Source organism: Chrysemys picta, chromosome 1 (assembly GCF_011386835.1).
Source record: "Chrysemys picta bellii isolate R12L10 chromosome 1, ASM1138683v2, whole genome shotgun sequence".
NCBI lineage: Eukaryota > Metazoa > Chordata > Testudines > Emydidae > Chrysemys > Chrysemys picta.
In genome coordinates this window covers 347,667,479-347,686,291 of record NC_088791.1, presented here as the reverse complement: position 1 = coordinate 347,686,291, position 18,813 = coordinate 347,667,479, and the positions used below count along the sequence as shown (strand labels likewise).

The 18,813-nt window shown below is 54.0% G+C and overlaps 1 protein-coding gene across 2 annotated transcripts; it reads right to left on the bottom strand.

Moving 5' to 3' along the window:
* Window positions 1–339: 339 nt before the first annotated feature.
* On the bottom strand, window positions 340–16,469 carry PHOX2A (paired like homeobox 2A). Of its 2 annotated transcripts, XM_005292192.4 has the most exons (4): window positions 16,318–16,469; window positions 15,280–15,803; window positions 12,087–12,274; window positions 340–4,776 (listed from the first exon to the last, which is right to left on the bottom strand). In XM_005292192.4, exons 2-4 carry the CDS (start codon window positions 15,500–15,502, stop codon window positions 4,345–4,347), a joined length of 843 nt encoding a protein of 280 aa, XP_005292249.1. In that variant the 5' UTR covers window positions 15,503–15,803; window positions 16,318–16,469; the 3' UTR covers window positions 340–4,344. The 2 variants fall into 2 exon arrangements, with proteins under 2 accessions (XP_005292249.1, XP_042696152.1); XM_042840218.2 differs by lacking the exon at window positions 16,318–16,469 and having other exon boundaries at window positions 15,280–16,002.
* Between the last annotated feature and the right edge of the window lie 2,344 nt (window positions 16,470–18,813).

Sequence of the window (18,813 nt, the reverse complement as noted above, 5' to 3'; positions counted from 1 at the left end):
CAACTCCACAGAGGGAGACGGTGTCAGAGCTGGGATTGGAACTCAGGGCAGTCTGCTTCACACACCTAGGCCCGGACAAGCCCTGTGCCAGAGCCAGGAATTGATGCTAGATATAGTCTGAATCCCAAAATAAAACAACGGCTTAACCTTCTTCTGTCGCCCTTTGCAGGGAAGGGGGTGTGCAGATACCTTTGGGCAGGGCACCACCTGTCCTGGCTAACCCTGGGGTTGTGAGCCGGGGCAAGTAACATTCCCCATCCTCCATCTCTCCAGGCCAAGCTGGGGTTCCCCCACCACATTCCTGTCCCCCCTTCCCGAACAGCAGAGACAGCCAATGGCTTTTTCAATAAATTAAGTTTTATTTGGATTAGTATAATTTGCAAATGGGTTCAATAAATTACAGAACAGTTTAAAAAAAAAACAACAGTCGTCCAGCATCCAATGAGAGGGGACCTCAGTGCCCAAAGGGGCTGCGGAGCCGATCCTGATGGGGATGGCTGAACCAGCAAGATGCCCCGTGCCTGGTAAACAGCCCACTTGTAGGGTCCCAAGTGTCCCCCTCCTCTGTGAATAAAGGGCATGCGCCTGGCCCCTGTGGCATTAGGGCTCTGCCTTCTCCCCTGGCCCCTGCTGCGTCCTGTTTGCCTGGCCTCACCGCTGGAGCAGAACTTCCAAACCCAGCAGAGCGCACGAGGACAATGGAAGAACCCATGAGGCACAAAAGCACGAGTGAGCAGTGTTTGCGTAGCTAGTGCTCAATGGAAGGGGGTCGGCCGGTGACCCTTCACCACCCCCATTAGATGGCTCATTGAATTCATGAGCTTGACCCTACCGGCTGCGCGTTGGGATGTTCTGCTTTCAACTCTGGTCATTGAGGACAGAAAGTGATCGGTTCCTCACAGCAGAGGAAGCGCCAGAAGTCAGCAGAGCCGACCCCACAACCTTTCCTAAGATCTGCAGGGGACCTTAATGACTTTGCTTCTTCCACATTAATGACCCTTTTACTTTCCCCGTACACAGACACCTCCCCAGAGATGAGGTTCATCGTGGGTAGGTTCCTCTCTGAGATACATTCTCCAGGGATGGAATCCCATCTCTCCTTCAGCCTTAGCGTCGGCTGAATGCACAATAACATCATGGAACTGGAGAGTGGCTAATACCTCTTCTTGTTCCGCCTCCCTGCACCCGAGGGAGGGACGTGCCCCACTGATGAACCCACAAGCGGAGCTACTGCCCTGGTGCTAGGAATTGGCTTCGGTGCCAATGGCCACAGGCCGTGCGTGATGCTCAGGAGTTTGTCAGGCAATGGAAGGTAGATTTGTGGGCGTGTCCATGTGGACAGGCTCCGGCTGTAACTACAAATGGCACTGATCCAGCACCCACCATCTCTGTGAAGAACACACACACAAACACACACACACACCCAGATCACGCAGCTGTGCTAATCTCAGCAGGGCCACACCAGACCAACCCTCTGCTAACACCTGCCTGAAGCCAGAGGCTTTGTGACAAGACTTCAGCAGCCTCCGGTGTCTCCTCTGACCCGTTTCCTCCCTCCGCAGGGGTCTGCTCTGTGACAACAGGCGCTGACTACAGCATGGTCTGGGATGCCCAGCCCGAGCACCCAACTCCTATAGTATTCCAGTGGGGGTTGGGCACCTCATTGCGTTAGGCATCTTTGGAACTCTCCGCTGCGGTGACTGGGCCTGCTGTGGCTGTGAGTTCTGGGCCTGCAATAGACATTCAGGGATTGGTCCCTTCTGAGTTCTGGTTAGACCCCAACCCTGCCCCTCCCTCAGCAGCTCTTAGGCCTTCCCAAGCTCCTAGATGTTCAATACTTGTTAATATTGCCCACGGTCCGCTTCCGGAATGGTCTGCAGCTGGCAAGACCATGTGGCTCCCTCTGCCCTCACCCAAGGAAAAAGGGGCACGAGTCACGGCTCTCTCCACTAGAGGCCCAAGCCCGGCAGCACAGAAGCAGGCTGGGCGTTAACGTCAGTGTCTGAGGTGTCTGCAATTTGCAGCCATTCCTCCTTCGATCGTCCCAGGTCAACAGGGCTGGGCCTGGTCAGCGACCTTCACGAGACACCCCAGTGGTGCAGGCGCGTGGGCTGGGGGAGTCCTTCTGGTGGAGCCAGGGCCAAACCAGGCCTCAGCCAGGTGGCTGGGTGAGATGCTGTGCTGCGGGGAATGCCCCGACACGGTGTCCGAGGCAAGGGGCTCCCCAGGACCCTGCCTGCTAGTGAGCAGTGCTGGCTGCTGGAGGGGTCGTCTTCCAGGGAAGAGGCAAAACCATGCATGAACCAGGGCCCTTAGCTCTGCCAGAAAGTCACCAATTCTGGGGTCCTCGCCCACCTGGAGCGTGACGTCATCCCGCCTCCCTCCAATGCCCTCCGCGGCTCCATGTGGACCCCGCGTTCGTCTCCACTTCCTGGAGCAGCGTCTGAGTGGCGGGCGCGGGGTCCCTCTGTGCGCAGTCTGTGAAATGCTTTGAATCCGGTGGGATGAGGGGTCCTAAACAAACATTGGCCTGGTTTCCTTTCTGCACCTGAGGAGCACGGTCCGGCGGTCCCTGCTGGCTCTCTGGGGTCCTTGCAGCGGTAGAGATTGGGATAAGTGGATCCGGGCTCTGCCAGCAATTGTCTGCAGAAGCCGTGGGCAGTCCTCTCCGTGCCTGTGTTGTTCTGATCCTCGCTCACCCAACGAGGTACATGCCAAGACAGGGTCAGCTGGCCTGCCCAGCCCCACCATAAAGTGCTTTCTTCCCTCCTTCCACCGCTGGGCAATGTCTCCATTGAAATTCAACATTGAGCAATAAAAGAAACGATCCGCGTTGGCCACACCCGAAAGAAAGTGCCTCTCCTTTGCCTGATGGCCTCAAACCTGCCCTCTGCTGGATGGAGAAGGCATCGCAAGGATCCCGCTTGGCTTGACGGAGAAACCAGTCCTGTGCCATGGGGCGCCGGCTGCCCGCTGCGGTATTTTCAATCACAGTGTTACGTCGTAGGAGTCAGTGGAGAAGAGCATCGCCATGGATAGTCTTTCAAAATGGCTGCCCCTCCGGTCTGGGGCTAAGCATGAGGGTGCTAGGGCCTTCCTCTAGTGGGCCCCAAGAAGCCGGGCCTGGTGGTCCCCAAAAACAGTTGGAGGGGTTCAGAAGGGGCTACACATGGTGCCCATCCACATCTCCCCATAGTGAGGCGGAGTTGGTGCTGAACTTACGCCAGATTTCCAGCCGCAGCTGCGACCCAGGCCTGGACAGAGGAGCCCTGCTACCTCTCAGGATGGGGGTCAAGGTGAATGGACGTTGTGGGGGCGAGAAACTGGCTATTTCTGACCAGGGACTGTCCAATCACAGCTTTCCACTACACCCACCTGCGTCCCCGGGATTACGCAGGGCCGTTACACCCCTTCCTTGGTTCCTTAAGGGGTCATGGGAAGCTGAAGAAACGCTCTCTCTGCTCTGTCCCTGACTGCATCTTACCCAAGAGATGGCTAGCATAGGCCTCTGGCCAAACAGGGCCACGAAATGCCCTCCCACGCCTGCCCTGCCCGTGGCTAACGGCTCAGTGGCACACTGGGGAAGGCTCCTTGCTTCTCAGCAGAAGGATTAGCTGCTCTCCACACCCCCTCTTCCCTGGGCTGCTGGCTGTTGGAGTACTCCCCCTCCCTAGATATAGCTACGTATGTACAGACATTTAAAATGAGGCAAAGCCTGGCCTGGTCCGGAGACCACTGCACACCCAGGGGACCCTGGCATCCCAGGAGCTCAAAAAGGAGACCACTCTTCCACTGCGATCTAAGCACCCTAGGAAAACAGTGGTGGCAGCAGAAGGTGATGTTTCTCAGCCAGAGCCCTGTGCACGTTGGGGGGGGAGGTGGGGAAGAGCTTCCCCAGTGACTGATCCACCAGACGGCTGTTCTACCGGAGGTGAGTGCCTGGCCGGCCGCCCTGGTCCCCACTCCGAGGGAAGCTGCTTGGTAGTCGCTAAGCCGGCCTCACGGCTGGGCGAGGTCGACCTCCCTAGGGATGTGCGGGGTGAGGGGCAGTTCAGTGCGGGGGGTGCATCAGTTGTCCTCTTGGGTACTGCTAGAAGCACGGACGAGATGGTGGGCTGCAGGCATGGCTCCGCCGGGTGTCTGTTTCAGTACTTCCCTCCAGCCTGGGAGAATCTGGGCCTTCCCGGAGGCCTGTGGGGGTCTACCCAGCTCTGCGGACAGAGAGAGGAACCTTGGAGACTACTAGCTAGGGAAGGGAGTGGAGGGGGGGAGATATTTGATGTCGCACACAATGGCACACGAAGGAGTTGGCAATGTTTGTTTGGCGCGGTCCGTTCCCGGTCATTAGAACAGGTTTGTCTTGAGGGCGTTGGGCTTCCTGTGGAAGGAGGAGAGGACGCCGGAGAAAGGTCCTGGCATGGCCTCGGCCGGCTGCCACGCCTTCAGGAGCTCCGCCGTGTTGGTGGCACCGTTGCTGGTGCTGACCCCTGGCCAGATGGGAGCCTTTAAGGACTGGGCGGCGTGGCTGGGTCCGAGGCCCTGACCCGTGCCGGGGCTGGGGCTCAGGCTGCTCCCGGGGCTGTTGAGGCTACCCGTGGTGGGCAGCGATGCGGTGCTGTCCGGGGTGGGGCTGCAGTTGGACTCCTTGGACTCGTCGTCTTCCGAAGAGGAGCGCGGGTCAGATTTCTTGTTGGCCGAGGAGCCGCCATTCACCCCCTTGGCATTTGCCGCCCGTTCTTGCTTGCGGAACTTGGCGCGTCGGTTCTGGAACCAAACCTGGATGGGGTGAGGGGTGGGACGGTGACCGGAAACGGGAGCGGGGGGGGACAGAAAAACCAAGTCAAGCGAGGAAAGAGGGATCCACCCACAACCTAGTCAGCTGTCTCTTGAACGATGGAATCACAGTAAGGCTTAATAATGATTTCACTTGCACCTCTATGGCACCTTCCATCTGAGGATCTCCATCCAACCGCCTATACAAATCCCCACTTCTTGATCAGACTTCCCAAAGGCAGCAGGGTCCAGATCCTCAAAGGTATTTAAGCACCTAATCCCCATTGACATCACTTGGAGTTAGGTGCCCAAATACTGCAGTATATTGAAAACTGTATTAAAATGATAAGCTGGTACTTTAAATGCCCACGGTGTTTTCCTGATCCTGATGGCAGGCTAGGGGGCTCTGCAGGGAAGCGTGCAAGCTGGCTTAGCTAGCAGCAATCCATCTAGAATAAGGTGGGGTGAGTTGTGCCGCTGCCTCAGTGAGCAGCCTGCTTTCTCTCTCTCTTTCTCTTTGGTTCTTGTGTGTTATCCTTCTGAATTCTAATTAATAAAGCAGTAGGTTTTTCTCTAACTTCTCTGTGTGCGTGCCGTGAACATGACAAATGCCTCTCAGGATCTGGAAAAAAGAAGAACAGGAGGACTTGTGGCACCTTAGAGACTAACAAATTTATTAGAGCATAAGCTTTCGTGGACTACAGCCCACTTCTTCGGATGCATATAGAATGGAACATATATTGAGGAGATATATATACACACATACAGAGAGCATAAATAGGTGGGAGTTGTCTTACCACCTCTGAGAGGCCAATTAATTAAGAGAAAAAAAACTTTTGAAGTGATAATCAAGCTAGCCGAGTACAGACAGACAGTTAGATAACAAGTGTGAGAGATTCAATGTTTGTAATGGCTCAACCATTCCCAGTCCTTATTTAAACCGGAGTTGATTGTGTCTAGTTTGCATATCAATTCTAGCTCAGCAGTTTCTCGTTGGAGTCTGTTTTTGAAGTTTTTCTGTTGTAATATAGCCACCCGCAGGTCTGTCACTGAATGACCAGACAGGTTAAAGTGTTCTCCCACTGGTTTTTGAGTATTTTGATTCCTGATGTCAGATTTGTGTCCATTCAAAACTTCAAAACTTCAAAAACAGACTCCAACGAGAAACTGCTGAGCTAGAATTGATATGCAAACTAGACACAATCAACTCCGGTTTAAATAAGGACTGGGAATGGTTGAGCCATTACAAACATTGAATCTCTCACACTTGTTATCTAACTGTCTGTCTGTACTCGGCTAGCTTGATTATCACTTCAAAAGTTTTTTTTCTCTTAATTAATTGGCCTCTCAGAGGTGGTAAGACAACTCCCACCTATTTATGCTCTCTGTATGTGTGTATATATATCTCCTCAATATATGTTCCATTCTATATGCATCCGAAGAAGTGGGCTGTAGTCCACGAAAGCTTATGCTCTAATAAATTTGTTAGTCTCTAAGGTGCCACAAGTCCTCCTGTTCTTCTTTTTGCGGATACAGACTAACACGGCTGCTACTCTGAAACCTCTCAGGATCTGGGACTCGGTTAATGGAGGTGCTCGGTGCATCTCAGGAAGGGACTGGCCACTTTTATTCTGGACTCTAAAGCACCATGTGGTGCAACAGTGAGAGATCTTCATCGATGGGGTGATGGGCATTTCATTCAGTGCTGTCTTCTCTGAGGTGGGCTATGCATCGGGGCTGAGTTTAAAGGAGGGGGTTGAGTGGAGATTGGGTGGTTGTTGGCCACACAAGGCGATTGTATTCACTGTTAAATTCTAGTTCTTTTTCTTTTGTGTTGGAAATTTACCAGCCATTCGTTTCACGGACAGGCTGTTGGTTCTTTTATTATTATTATTATTATTATTATTATTGGCAGTATTGCCAACTCTCACGATTTTCATAGAATCATAGAAATGTCAAGCGGGAAGGGACCTGGCGAGGTCATCAAGCCCAGCCCTCTGCGCCAAGTGGTTCTCAACCTGCGGCCCACTTGTGGCCCAATCAGCACACCGCTGCGCCCATGTGACATCCTCAGGGCCATACAGGTGGTATATATATTGTGTGGATGTGGCCCACATAACTCAGAGAGAGCTGCATATGTGGCCCACAATGGCAAGTAGATTGAGAACCACAGGCCTAGGCTATCCCTGGCAGGTGTTTGTCCAACCTGGTCTTACAAACCTCCAATGATGGGGATTCCACAACCTCCCTTGGAAGCCTGTTCCAGAGACAACAACCCAGGTTCTCCTATTCATAGATTCATAGATTCTAGGACTGGAAGGGACCTCGAGAGGTCATCGAGTCCAGTCCCCTGCCCTCATGGCAGGACCAAATACTGTCTAGACCATCCCTGATAAACATTTATCTAACCTACTCTTAAATATCTCCAGAGATGGAGATTCCACAACCTCCCTAGGCAATTTATTCCAGTGTTTAACCACCCTGACAGTTAGGAACTTTTTCCTAATGTCCAGCCTAGACCTCCCTTGCTGCAGTTTAAGCCCATTGCTTCTGGTTCTATCCTTAGAGGCTAAGGTGAACAAGTTTTCTCCCTCCTCCTTATGACACCCTTTTAGATACCTGAAAACTGCTATCATGTCCCCTCTCAGTCTTCTCTTTTCCAAACTAAACAAACCCAATTCTTTCAGCCTTCCTTCATAGGTCATGTTCTCAAGACCTTTAATCATTCTTGTTGCTCTTCTCTGGACCCTCTCCAATTTCTCCACATCTTTCGTGAAATGCGGTGCCCAGAACTGGACACAATACTCCAGCTGAGGCCTAACCAGCGCAGAGTAGAGCGGAAGAATGACTTCTCGTGTCTTGCTCACAACACACCAGCTAATATTAGCTAACCTGAATCTCCCTGGCTGCAGGTTACGCTGGTTGCGTCTGATTGTACAGTCAGTGGGCACAGAGAACAACCGACCACCGTCTTTTTTATCACAGCCGGGAACATATTTTCTCCTGGGAGGGGAAATGACACGTCCCCATTTCACAATAGCTGATTTTTTCCCCTTAACGCTCCAGTTCCGGGACTCAGGCAATTGTGTGAGAATCTCAGCTTTCTTTGTAACAAGGCTAGGGAAGCTGCAGGCAAATAAGATCCCAATTAAAAAAAAATTGAACAATTTGGGGGCCTGCTGTCTGATCTTTGAAGGGTTGGGAGTGGCAACCCTTGGCATTTGCAATAGTGCCAAGAGCCAGGCGCTGGGTGCACCGATAACAAACGCACGGGCTCTGGCCCAAAAAGCTTTATGCTCTGGGCAGTCTTGTGGCATGGGGGGCTGGTGAGTTTTCGCTGCCCCTGCACTGACTGCCAGTCCTGGAACCTAGTTATTGGCCCTTTCCGCCTGAGCACCGGATTCTCCATTCACTGGTGGAGTTTCCTGGATTTTCACCTGCATCGCTGAGAGCAGAACTGGGCTCCAAGAAATGATGGTTATGGTTACAGCAACGAAAAGGCCTTTCCTTCCCCCAGCCTTTATTCTTAGTTATCAGTATGTTCCAGTAGCGCCTGGAGCCGAGGCCAGGCCCCCTTATGTAAAGCCCCACACCGAGTCCTTGTTCTGAAGCGCCCAGTGCCGCTCGCTCTCACCCCGTGTAAATCCGGAGTAACCCTGAACAGGAGGGGAGAATCGAGCCCTTTGTCTCCTGTCTCTGGCCCTGCCTGTCTCTCCTCCCCAGACCCAGTTCGATGCCCACCACTGAAAAAGAAAATCTCAATTTACTAGCATTTCTGCTCCTCCTTATATTTCGCTGTGGCTTTTTTCCGTGGCTGGGTTAGCGGACTGTGGTTCCCTCTAGTGGCCGATCCAGGGGCAGCTAAGAGGCGGCTACTTACAACCAGCAGCCCCTTCAGATCGAGTGCTAAGGCTGGTGCTAAAGGCCTGGGTCTGAGCCCTGCAGCGCCTGGCTGTAGTTTGTGCCACAGGGAGATTTGCACAGAGACAGGAGCTCTGCTTCCTGAGCCGTTTGTCTGCTCCCGCTGCTCATGCCGCGGCCACCGGGCTCGGTAACGGCGCAGCCACCTCGCAGCGGAATTAGGAGCTCGCACGCAGCCTGTGATGGCTCCGGGGAGGGACTAGAGAGGGCTGCCGCTCTGGAGCCAGACTTGCTTGGGCCGAGTGACAAGCGCCTGTTTTCTAAGAGGAGCTGGAGCCTGGCGCAGAGGTTCCCCCGCCGCACGAGGCGAAGCGGAGCCGCCAACGACCAGCCCAGTCAGCGCTCACGGGGCCCCAGCCGGCGTGGCCGTTTCTCGGCGGCTGACCCCGGGGGAAATCGGCACTAAGCCGGCCTGGCTCCTCCAGGCAGATCAGTCGCGTGGCGTCTGCGGGGTCTGCTGGCCCTAGGATGGGAGACGAGGGCAGGCAGCGATCGGCCAGGCCAGGCCGGCTGCTGTGACCCACTGTGATGCCGTTGTGCCCGAATGGCCACTGACGCTGGGTGTTTTACAAGACGGAATTTGCACACACACACCACCACACACACCATCCTTCTGGTCCTAATCTGCATCACTCTTGGCAGTCTCAGCCGAGAGAGCCGGGACAAGGACTGGACGGGCACCGGGACCTGCCGGGACTGTGTAACCAGCTCCTGACGCCTAATTAAAGGTAGCGCTAAATGAGGAGCCTGCTGCAGGGGGCCCAGCGGCTTAGGGAATAAGCAGGAGTGTCAGGAGTTGTAGGGTCTATTCCCAGCTGACCTGCCACATGACCCTGGCTACGTCCCTTGCCTTGCTGCTGCCTCAGTTTCCCCATCTGTCCAACGTGGATCATGGGCCTTGTCACCTGGGTAAAGGGCTTTGAGCTCAGTGGACGAGGAGCGCTACCCTTAGCCGGGGTGTCCTCTGGGTAGTGCTTCGAGGGCACCTAGTGGGGGTGGAACCAGGGGCTGCTGCCCAGACGCAGGGCCCCTGCACTGTTGGGCCAGCTCCTTTCCCCAGTGCTTTGTTCCCAGAAAAAATAAAAGGCAGCTCCCTCACCCCAGGAGCAACCACTGCCAGAGACGAGCTCCTGTTTCTCCTGCCTCCCTGTCTGCCTCTCAGACGCACTGAGCGAGACAGACCCAGGAGCCTGGCCCCACGGCCCCTGCCTTCCCGCCAGCGACAAGCGGTTCTTTAAAGCCCCACTCGCCTCCGAGGGAGGAGGCCACCTGCTGAACGGGCGTCTGAATGGGGCGGGGACCTGCTGTTGTACTGAAACACAGAGACCTCGTCTGTGCCAAACTCGGACTGACGCCTTGGGACAGCTCAGTGCGGGATAATTCATAAGGGGGCTGAGGTCACATTGGGTTGATACCCCGAGTGTTCACGGGGCCGGAGCTGAGCCATGACTTTGGGCCTGCTTCAGGAAGGGCTACACCTTCAAAAATTCATTGCGTCTAAGCCCCGCATCGAGCCCAGGCCAGAGAACCAACCCCAGGGATTCTGGCACCAGGCCCACAACTTCGGCTGGAGCCAGAGCGTTGCTTTTAGAAAGACAGCCAGTCTCGATTTAAAGACGTCGGGGGATGGCGAATCCATCACATCACTGGGCAAGTTGTTCTAACGGTTAATTACCCTCCTGGTGGAAAAACGGTCCACCCATTGCACGTTGTTCAGGAAAGCACGTGCTCCCCTGAACAGGGATATGCTCCTGAATTGGGGCCTTGAACTGCAGACTACTAACTCGAGATGATTCTCTTCTGGAATCTTTGGGGCAGGACCAGGTCTTCCCATGTGTCTGTGCAGCGCCCGACCCAATGGGGCCCAGATCTGGCCAGCTACATGGCAGAGGTAAACCCAGGAGTCCTAACCACCAGTCCCCATGCTGCATAATGCTCCATCACTTCTAGTGACTTATTCTCATATCCTCGTATTCAGCTTCAGTATTTTGACGGGGTTACTGGCCTCATGGCTGTGGGGGAGCAATAGATCGCTCTCGATTTTCGCAAGGCTTTTGACACAGCCCCACGTGACAGTCTGGTCGGCAGACTAGAGAAATGTGGTTTGGATGGAATTATTTGGTGGTTGCACACGTGGTTGCAAAACCCTATCCAAAGAGTAGTTATCAATGGTTTCCTGTCAAACTGGGAGGCCGTATCTAGTAGGGGTCTGTCCTGGGTCAGGTGCTAGCCAATATTTTCATTAATGACATGGATAACGGAGTGGAGAGGATGCTTCTAAAATCGGTGGCTGATACCAAACTGGGAGGTGGTGCCAGCGCTTTGGAGGACAGGGTTAGAATTCAAACTGACCTCCACACCTTGGTCTGCAATCGATCAGATGAAATTCAATAAAGACAAGTGCAAAGTACTACACTTAGGAAGGCAAAATCAAATGCACCACTGCAAAATGGGAAGTAACTCGCTAGACAGCAGTAGTGCTGACAAAGATCACAGACTGAACACGAGGCAATGCCGTGATGCAGGTGCCAAAAGGCTGATCTCATGCTGGGGTGTGTTAACGGGAGTGTCCTATGTAGGACACATGTCCACTGAAGATGAGACAAGAAATAATGGACTTTAATCTGCAGCAAGGGAGATTTAGGTCAGATATTAGGAGAAACTTTGTAACTCTAAGAGTAGTGAAGCTCTGCAATAGGGAGGTTGTGGAGTCCCGGTCACTGGAGGTTTGTAAGACCAGGCTGGACAAGCTTGGCCCTGCCTCAGGGCAGGGGACTAGATTGGGTGACTTCTCCAGATCCCTTCCAGCCCGACATTTCTGTGGTTCTACGATTATAAACCCAACCTGGGAGGTGGGGAAATCCCATTTGACAGGTGGGGAACTGGGACAGAGAGCCCCCCAGCTGAGGAAAGCAATGCAGAATATGCTTAACTTGAAGTAGATTTTAAGCCCCAATGAAGTGAATAGGACAGAGGTACCTGCTTAAAATGAAGAACCCGCTTAAGAGCTTTGTTGAATAGGGGCCCTAGACAAAGGAAGGGTGACACAATGGTTAGCGCGTGCCACTGCATGCTAGGACTCCTGGAGTCTAGTCCTGGCATTGCCACTAACTCACTGTGTGAGCTGGACAAGTCACGGGCTTTCTCCTTGCCTCCGTTTCCCCATTTGCGCAACGGGGTGAGGACACTGTCCTGCCTCCCAGGGATGGTGTGACGCTTGACTCCCTCATGTCTGGAAGGCACTTGGAGATCCTGGCATGGAAGGTGCTCGATAAAAGGGTTCTTATTTATTTGTAATAATGAACGTCGGCTACTCTGCATTTCAGGGAAGCGCTGTGTCATGAATATCCAGCCACATCATGTCTAACTGGGCTGGGCGGAACTGGGCTTACCTGGACCCTGGCTTCAGTGAGGTCGATCTTCAGCGCCAGCTCCTCCCGGGTGTAGATGTCTGGATAGTGGGTCTCCGCGAAGACCCTCTCCAGCTCCTTCAGCTGGGAGCTGGTGAACGTGGTCCGGATCCTTCTCTGCTTTCTCTTCTCGTTGATGCCCGAGGGGTCCGAGAAGAACTTGTAGGGAACTGAAGGGGAGAGAGGGGGGAAGACAGGGGCAGAGCGTTACTTAGCAGGAAAATATGAGAGGGTCTGAGAGCACGGAGTGCAGTTAACGGGGGACTATATCTGTCGCTAGCTATAGATATGGGACATGAATAGCCATTCACAATGGACTGTATCCAACTCCCACTGGCTTGGGTTCCTAACTCACTTGGGCTATTCTGACACGACACTCCCAGCCTCAATATTGTTCAAGTATCAACAGTGCATTAGCTATTATCACATTATTCACTCTCGTTTAATTATGATGCATTTGACTATTCATCCCATCTATATGATCTATGCTTCTGTGCTTTCTGTGTTAATAATATCGCAGTTAGTGTTTCTATTGAAGTATGACTGTTGCACTAGCTAACAACGATGACACTGCTGACTGGTATCTGATTCTGGTGCATATTTCGATGCGATCAGCGATGGCGTTGCTAATTATTGGTTTATAAATATTAAAGATGTTATTAATCGCTACCTCGCTATGATTTTTATGGTGGGTCCATTTTTAATTAGCTAATTACTTTAAGAACCAAGTAGTCCATTCTTATCGTTGTTTGAATTGCTATTTCGTAGCCTGCGGGCTAGTTATTTGGTTTATTATTAATTCATTGTTATTTTAGTACATTTTTGCCTTTCCAAAGCTTCCCCAATCGCTGCAGCATCTGACGCGGCATCGCTATCCCGGAGTCTTTATCTTCATGAAAAATATCCTCCAGGAATCGTTTTGGATCCTGACCGCAGCATTTGTATCGGGGTAGAAAATGTCTTTGCTTCGTTGGCCGTGCGAAGGACTCGGCCAACGGAGTTGAATTCCGTTGAATTCAGCGGAGTTGAATTCGAATCCAGCTCTCGAAATGCTCCGAAAGCCCCGCACCAAACGGAGACGGGAGCGAACGGTTTAAATGTCAACATATTCTTGTTACGGGTCAGCCTCGCTGAAGCGAGAACGGTGACCATTGCGACACGGAGTCTACAGTGTTGTAAACCGGGGAGCTGCCCCGGGACCGGCACTGCGAAGTCACGGCTATTCACAAGGCAAAAGACAGATCGCGGAGAAATACAATGAAATAGAAAAAAAAGGGAGGAAACTAATGACAATCACCAGCAACTTGGTCCAGAGAGAAAAAATTCTTTAATACAGGTTCAGTCACTAAGCAGATAGATAGATTAGATTAGATGGAGTGCATGGAAAGAGATAGAGAGATAGATAAGGTGTATGGGGATAGATAGATAGATGATAGATAAGGTGTATGGGGATAGATAGATAGATAGATAGATAGATAGATAGATAGATAGATAGATAGATAGATAGATAAGGGGTATGGGGATAAATAGATAGATAGATAGATAGATGATAGATAAGGTGTATGGGGATAGATGGATGGATAGATAGATAGATAGATAGATAGATAGATAGGGTGTATAGGGATAGATAGATAGATAGATGATAGATAAGGTGTATGGGGATAGATAGATAGATAGATAGATAGATAGATAGATAGATAGATAAGGTGTATGGGGATGGATGGATGGATGGATAGATAGATAGATAGATAGATAGATAGATAGATAGGGTGTATAGGGATAGATAGATAGATAGATGATAGATAAGGTGTATGGGGATAGATAGATAGATAGATAGATAGATAGATAGATAGATAAGGTGTATGGGGATGGATGGATGGATAGATAGATAGATAGATAGATAGATAGATAGATAGATAGATAGATAGATAGGGTGTATAGGGATAGATAGATAGATAGATAGATAGATAGATAGATAGATAGATAGATAGATAGATGATAGGGTGTATGGGAAGAGAGAGAGATGTATCTATATTTATAACGAAAAATATATTTGTTTCTACTGATAAAATATATACTTAGCTGTATCTAAATGTGTGTCTCTGTGTAGCTGGATATGTACATGTATCTCTTGCTATCGATGTGTAGATACATGCATATCCTGTACGTGTCTCTAGTCTATATAGCCATATAGCTATATGCATATGCATCTCCCTGCTCTATATACACCCAGGTTTATGGCTACGGATAAAGATTGGCAGCGGTCCAGCAGAAAACAACAGCGGAACGTTGCACCGCTTTGAAGTTCTTAGCGCCTGAAGTCTGTTGTCTCCTGGAGTGTTTTCTAACCAGCGCGGGGTTTGGGCTTCGAACCCTGCGCAGATTTGGGGACCGTGTGTCTTAGGAATTGTCCTAAAACGAGAGTAAGATCTGTTTCCGAGGGATGGGTTTGTATCTCGGCCGGACGGAGCATGTGAAAATCGGATGGCGAGAGACCCTGCCGCTGTAAGGAGATTTCAGTATTTTTGTAAATTGCCAACACCATCCGATCAGTTACAAAGGGACCCGACACTGCCCAGAACAAGTTGTAACGCCTCGGCTGGGGCAGCATTGGTTGTGCAGCGAGCGCTGGGTTCTTACAGCTGGTCTCAGGCGGATGCGATCCCTTCCCAAAACGAAACAAACCCCCTCAAGTCTCGAAATTAATAATTTCATAAAAAAATTTCTAGAAGCCATTTCTGCAAATATTAAATTAGATTTCTTGATCTAATCCTCCAGTTGCTGTAACCTGATTACCCATTAATTTGTTTTGGCTGTGAACATAGGGATACGGCTCCTTAACTTGATTAGACGCCAAATCTTATATCTTTATAACTGCATTTTGCAAAATTGGTTTATACCTTTTTGTTTAAAAAAAAAACGGGGGGTTGGAGGGGGGGGGAAGCGAACCCGATATAAAGAGATCGCGTGGCAGATTGCTGTGCAAAAAGCCCTCAGACCTTTGCCAAACTTTTATCTGTTCAAATTTGCCTAGCATGTCAAGAGCCCCCGGGTCCCCTGTAGACCCTTCTCTGGCTTGCCAGCGCCTGGGCATCTCGAGAACTTCTCATGCACCGGGTCCAACTCCAGTCACACCCCGTCCCTGGCTCCGGTGTCACGGGGCTCGTGTCTTTACCTGTGGAGTAAGGCGAAGGCTGATGGTCTCTCAGGGCCCCCAAGGTGCAGTTGGCTGTGCTGAGCGGCGGGCAGCCGGGGTTGGTCCCAAAACTGGTCCTGATGGGGTTGTACTGGAAAGTGTTTGCCTGGCTGCAAGAGCTGAAGTCCGCGTAGGCAGAGGCTTCCATGGCGGCCATGCAGGAGTCGTAGGAGTTGAGGTAAGAGTAATCCATTTTGTACATAGAGGAGGTCACAGGTGGATGGCCGGAGAGCTCGGAGGAGGGAGAGAAGCGAGGGCACCACCGGTGGGGTTGGTCTCTGGAGTCCGATTCAGGGCTCCAGCCTCAGCGCCCCGGGGTCTGACTGCCACTCGCCCCCCTGGTCCGAGCTCTTGGTCCTCCTGGCTCAGCAAGTTCCTGGATGCCTGGAGAAGGTGCCTCTCCATGCACCCCTCTGCGCCTCTCCCTCTGCTTCCCCCCTCGGCTCGGAGACCGCTCCTCCCGGCTGGCGGGACCTGCCGCCGTGTAATATACGTGGCTGGGGCTGGGGAGACAATGGGCAAGGCGTTGGTTGGTTTTGCATGACAATATCTCCCGAGTCTATCGGGGGCAGTAGGAACGGGGGGAAGCGCCTCCCACCCCTGAGCATCACGAATTCAGCCCTTAACCCTTTGTGGCGTGCGGAGGGGGAGGGGGGGTCCTGCTGCTGGAGCCTAGAAACCCCAGCTTGAGTTGGGCCGTCTCTGGCCCAAGCAGCCCGTCCGAGTTGATTAAACCCCCTTCCCCGCCCCAGGCCGCCCTGCCTGCGGGGATGGAAGCCGCGAAAGGGGCTCGCTGAGCGACCCAGGCCCGCCGCTGGCCCTGCGGGGTTAGTCCGGGTTTTCAGAGCCCCAGAGGGCTCGCCCAGGGCACGGGTCTTGGGGACCAGGCGGACGGATCGGGGCCAGCCCCCAACTTGCCCAGATCCCTCTGAACCAAGGAAGGGGGCTGGTGCCAGGGGCTCACACGGGGGCCTCCCCTCCCCATCGGGTCTAACACAGTCTTCAGCCCGTTATTACCTGCCCCGGCCCCAGAGGCAGCACGCCCGGGCCTCCCCTTGCGGGCACCAAAGTCCGGTCCTGGGGCTTTCTCGCGGACCCGCGCCGGAGTGGAGCCCGAACCGCTGCCAAGCCGTGGAAACCCAGGAGCGGCGTGGCGGGGTTGGAGGGTGCGTGAGAGCGAGAGAGGCCCCCCCGGATCGCCCCCCGAGCCGCACCGCCCCCACCACAACCACCCACTCCACGCAGGGCCCGACCCTCCCGGGGCAATGGGAGTTTTCGGACGGGAGGACCTCGGGGCGTTCAGGATCGGGGCCTTCCGTGGGACCCCCCCCCCCCCGGCCGGCTCGAAGTTAACCCGTTGTCTGCTGCTCCAGCCGGGTGGGGAGCCCCTGAGCCCCCTCCCGCCCCTCTGCTGGGCGAAGCCACCCGCGGGGCCCCTCCCGCCCCACGCAGTGTTAGAAGCAAAGTGCAGCTTTCCCCGGTGCGACCCCGGGGCTGGGGGCTCCCGCCGGGCCAGGCGGGGAAAGATGCTGATTAGCGCTTCTGTCCTTTCCTTCTTTCTTTCCTTCCTTTTCTTTTCTTTCCTTCCTTCTTTCCTTCCTATCGCTTCCTCCCTCCCTTCCTTTCCAGCGCTTCTTTTCTTTTCTTCCTAGCGCTTTCTTCCCTTTCTTTCTTTCCTTCCTTCCTTCCTAGCGTTTCTGTCCTTTCCTTCTTTTCTTTTCTCCTTCTTTCCTAGCACTTCCTTCCTTCCTTCCTTCTTTTCTTTTCTTTTCTTTTCTTTTCTTTTCTTTTCTTTTCTTTTCTTTTCTTTTCTTTTCTAGTGCTTCCTTCCTTCTTTCCTTCCCTTCTTTTCGTTTCCTTCCTTCCTTCCTTCCTCTTTCTTTCTTTCTTTCTTTCTTTCTTTCTTTCTTTCTTTCTTTCTTTCTTTCTTTCTTTCTCAGGCGTCTCTTCCCACCTGGCCCCTCGGGTCCCTCCCCCCCAATCCGAGATGTCTAGAAAAGGAGAGAGCGCTCCCGCCCCCCCGTTTGGTTTATTTCCCTTCTCTGGCTTCCCAGGGCTTGGTTTCGTTTGTGCTGTTCCAGTAATTCAGACCCCCCAGGCCCCCACCCAAGACTCCTGATTTTTTTTTTGGGGGGGGGGGGGAAAGCGGGGGCCCTTGTGCTTGTGTTTTATTCCCTGGGTCGAACCGAGCGGGTTTGGCTCGGGAGACACCGGAGCTGTTTCCGCCCGGCGGAGATCGGGGGCTAAACGGGGCAGGGAAATTGCGATGAAAACAAAATCTGGCCACCCCCGGAGTCGGGGGAGCGGGTTTGGGGGCGGACCCGTCCTAGATAAATTCCCCCAACGAACCCCTGCCCCGGGGGGCGGCAAATCCGCCTGCCGGCCCGGCAGGGAGAGTCCCCCGCTCCCCGCCCGCGCCGGGAGGGATCCGCTCGCTTTCCTTTGGGGGGGGGGGGGGGAAAGCGAGAAGCGGGGCTGTTGTGGGGGGCGGGGGGCAGGGGCTGTTCTACAAACTCGGGCGGGCCGGGCCGGGCCGGGCTGGGCTGGGGGGACCCGCCTGGGCTGGGGTTAGAGTTTGGGCCCTGGACCAGCGGAGTACGGGGGGGAGCGGACTCGGGGGCGGGGGGGGGGGGCGGATCTAGCCACAGAGACAAGGGCCTGGAGCGGGGGCGCAGTTGGGATCCCGGCGGCACGAAAGGGCCTTTGGGACTGGGGCAGGGGCCCTGGGGTGCGCTGGGCACCGGAGTAGCGCCTGTTTACATGGAGCATTGGGGGAGCGGGCTAGATCCGTGTGTGTGGGGGGGGTGTCTGTCTGGCTGATATCGAGGTGGGGGGCATATTTGGTTATTCCGGGGGAGCGGGGGGAGGGGATATTTTCCCCCTGAGACCATGAGCCGGTTCCTGGGGCCATTAATCCCTTTCAGAGACAAACCTCTCCCGTCACTCAATCTTCCCGCTAAGCAGCCCTGCCCTGCCCTGCCCTGCCCCCAGTGCAACCAGCACCCCGGGGCTTCCCGGCCTCCCTTGACACACATCTACCGAAGGGAGAGGGGCCCACGTGCGGGTGGAGGGAGGGACCGAGGCCCCCGGACGGGGGGGGGGGTCAGGGCCCGGGGAGCTGAAGGAAGAGCCCCCCCCCCAGTGCAGCGCCTCGCCCCCTTGTCACTTTCAGCAGCCCCCGTCTCCCCGCGTGTCTCATGTCACGCGTGGCGGTGGCTCCGGGCGGGGCTATCGGAGCCTGGCGCAGCAGGAGCCCATGGACTCCCCCCCGCGCGCCCCGCACCCTCCGCCCGGCGCCGCAGCCCATCGGCCCAGGCTGCGGTGCCCCGTGCGCCTGCCCTGGCCTGGCTCGAGGCGGGGGTCGGTCTGGCTCCAGCGCCCGGGAACGAGCTGAGCTGGAGCGAGAGGAGACGGGGCCAGGAGACGGCACCTGACCTGGGGCCCAGGCGGAGCTGGTGCGCGGCTCTGCTGCCGCCAGAGAGGACTGTACAGACATTGCAATGCCGCCCTCCG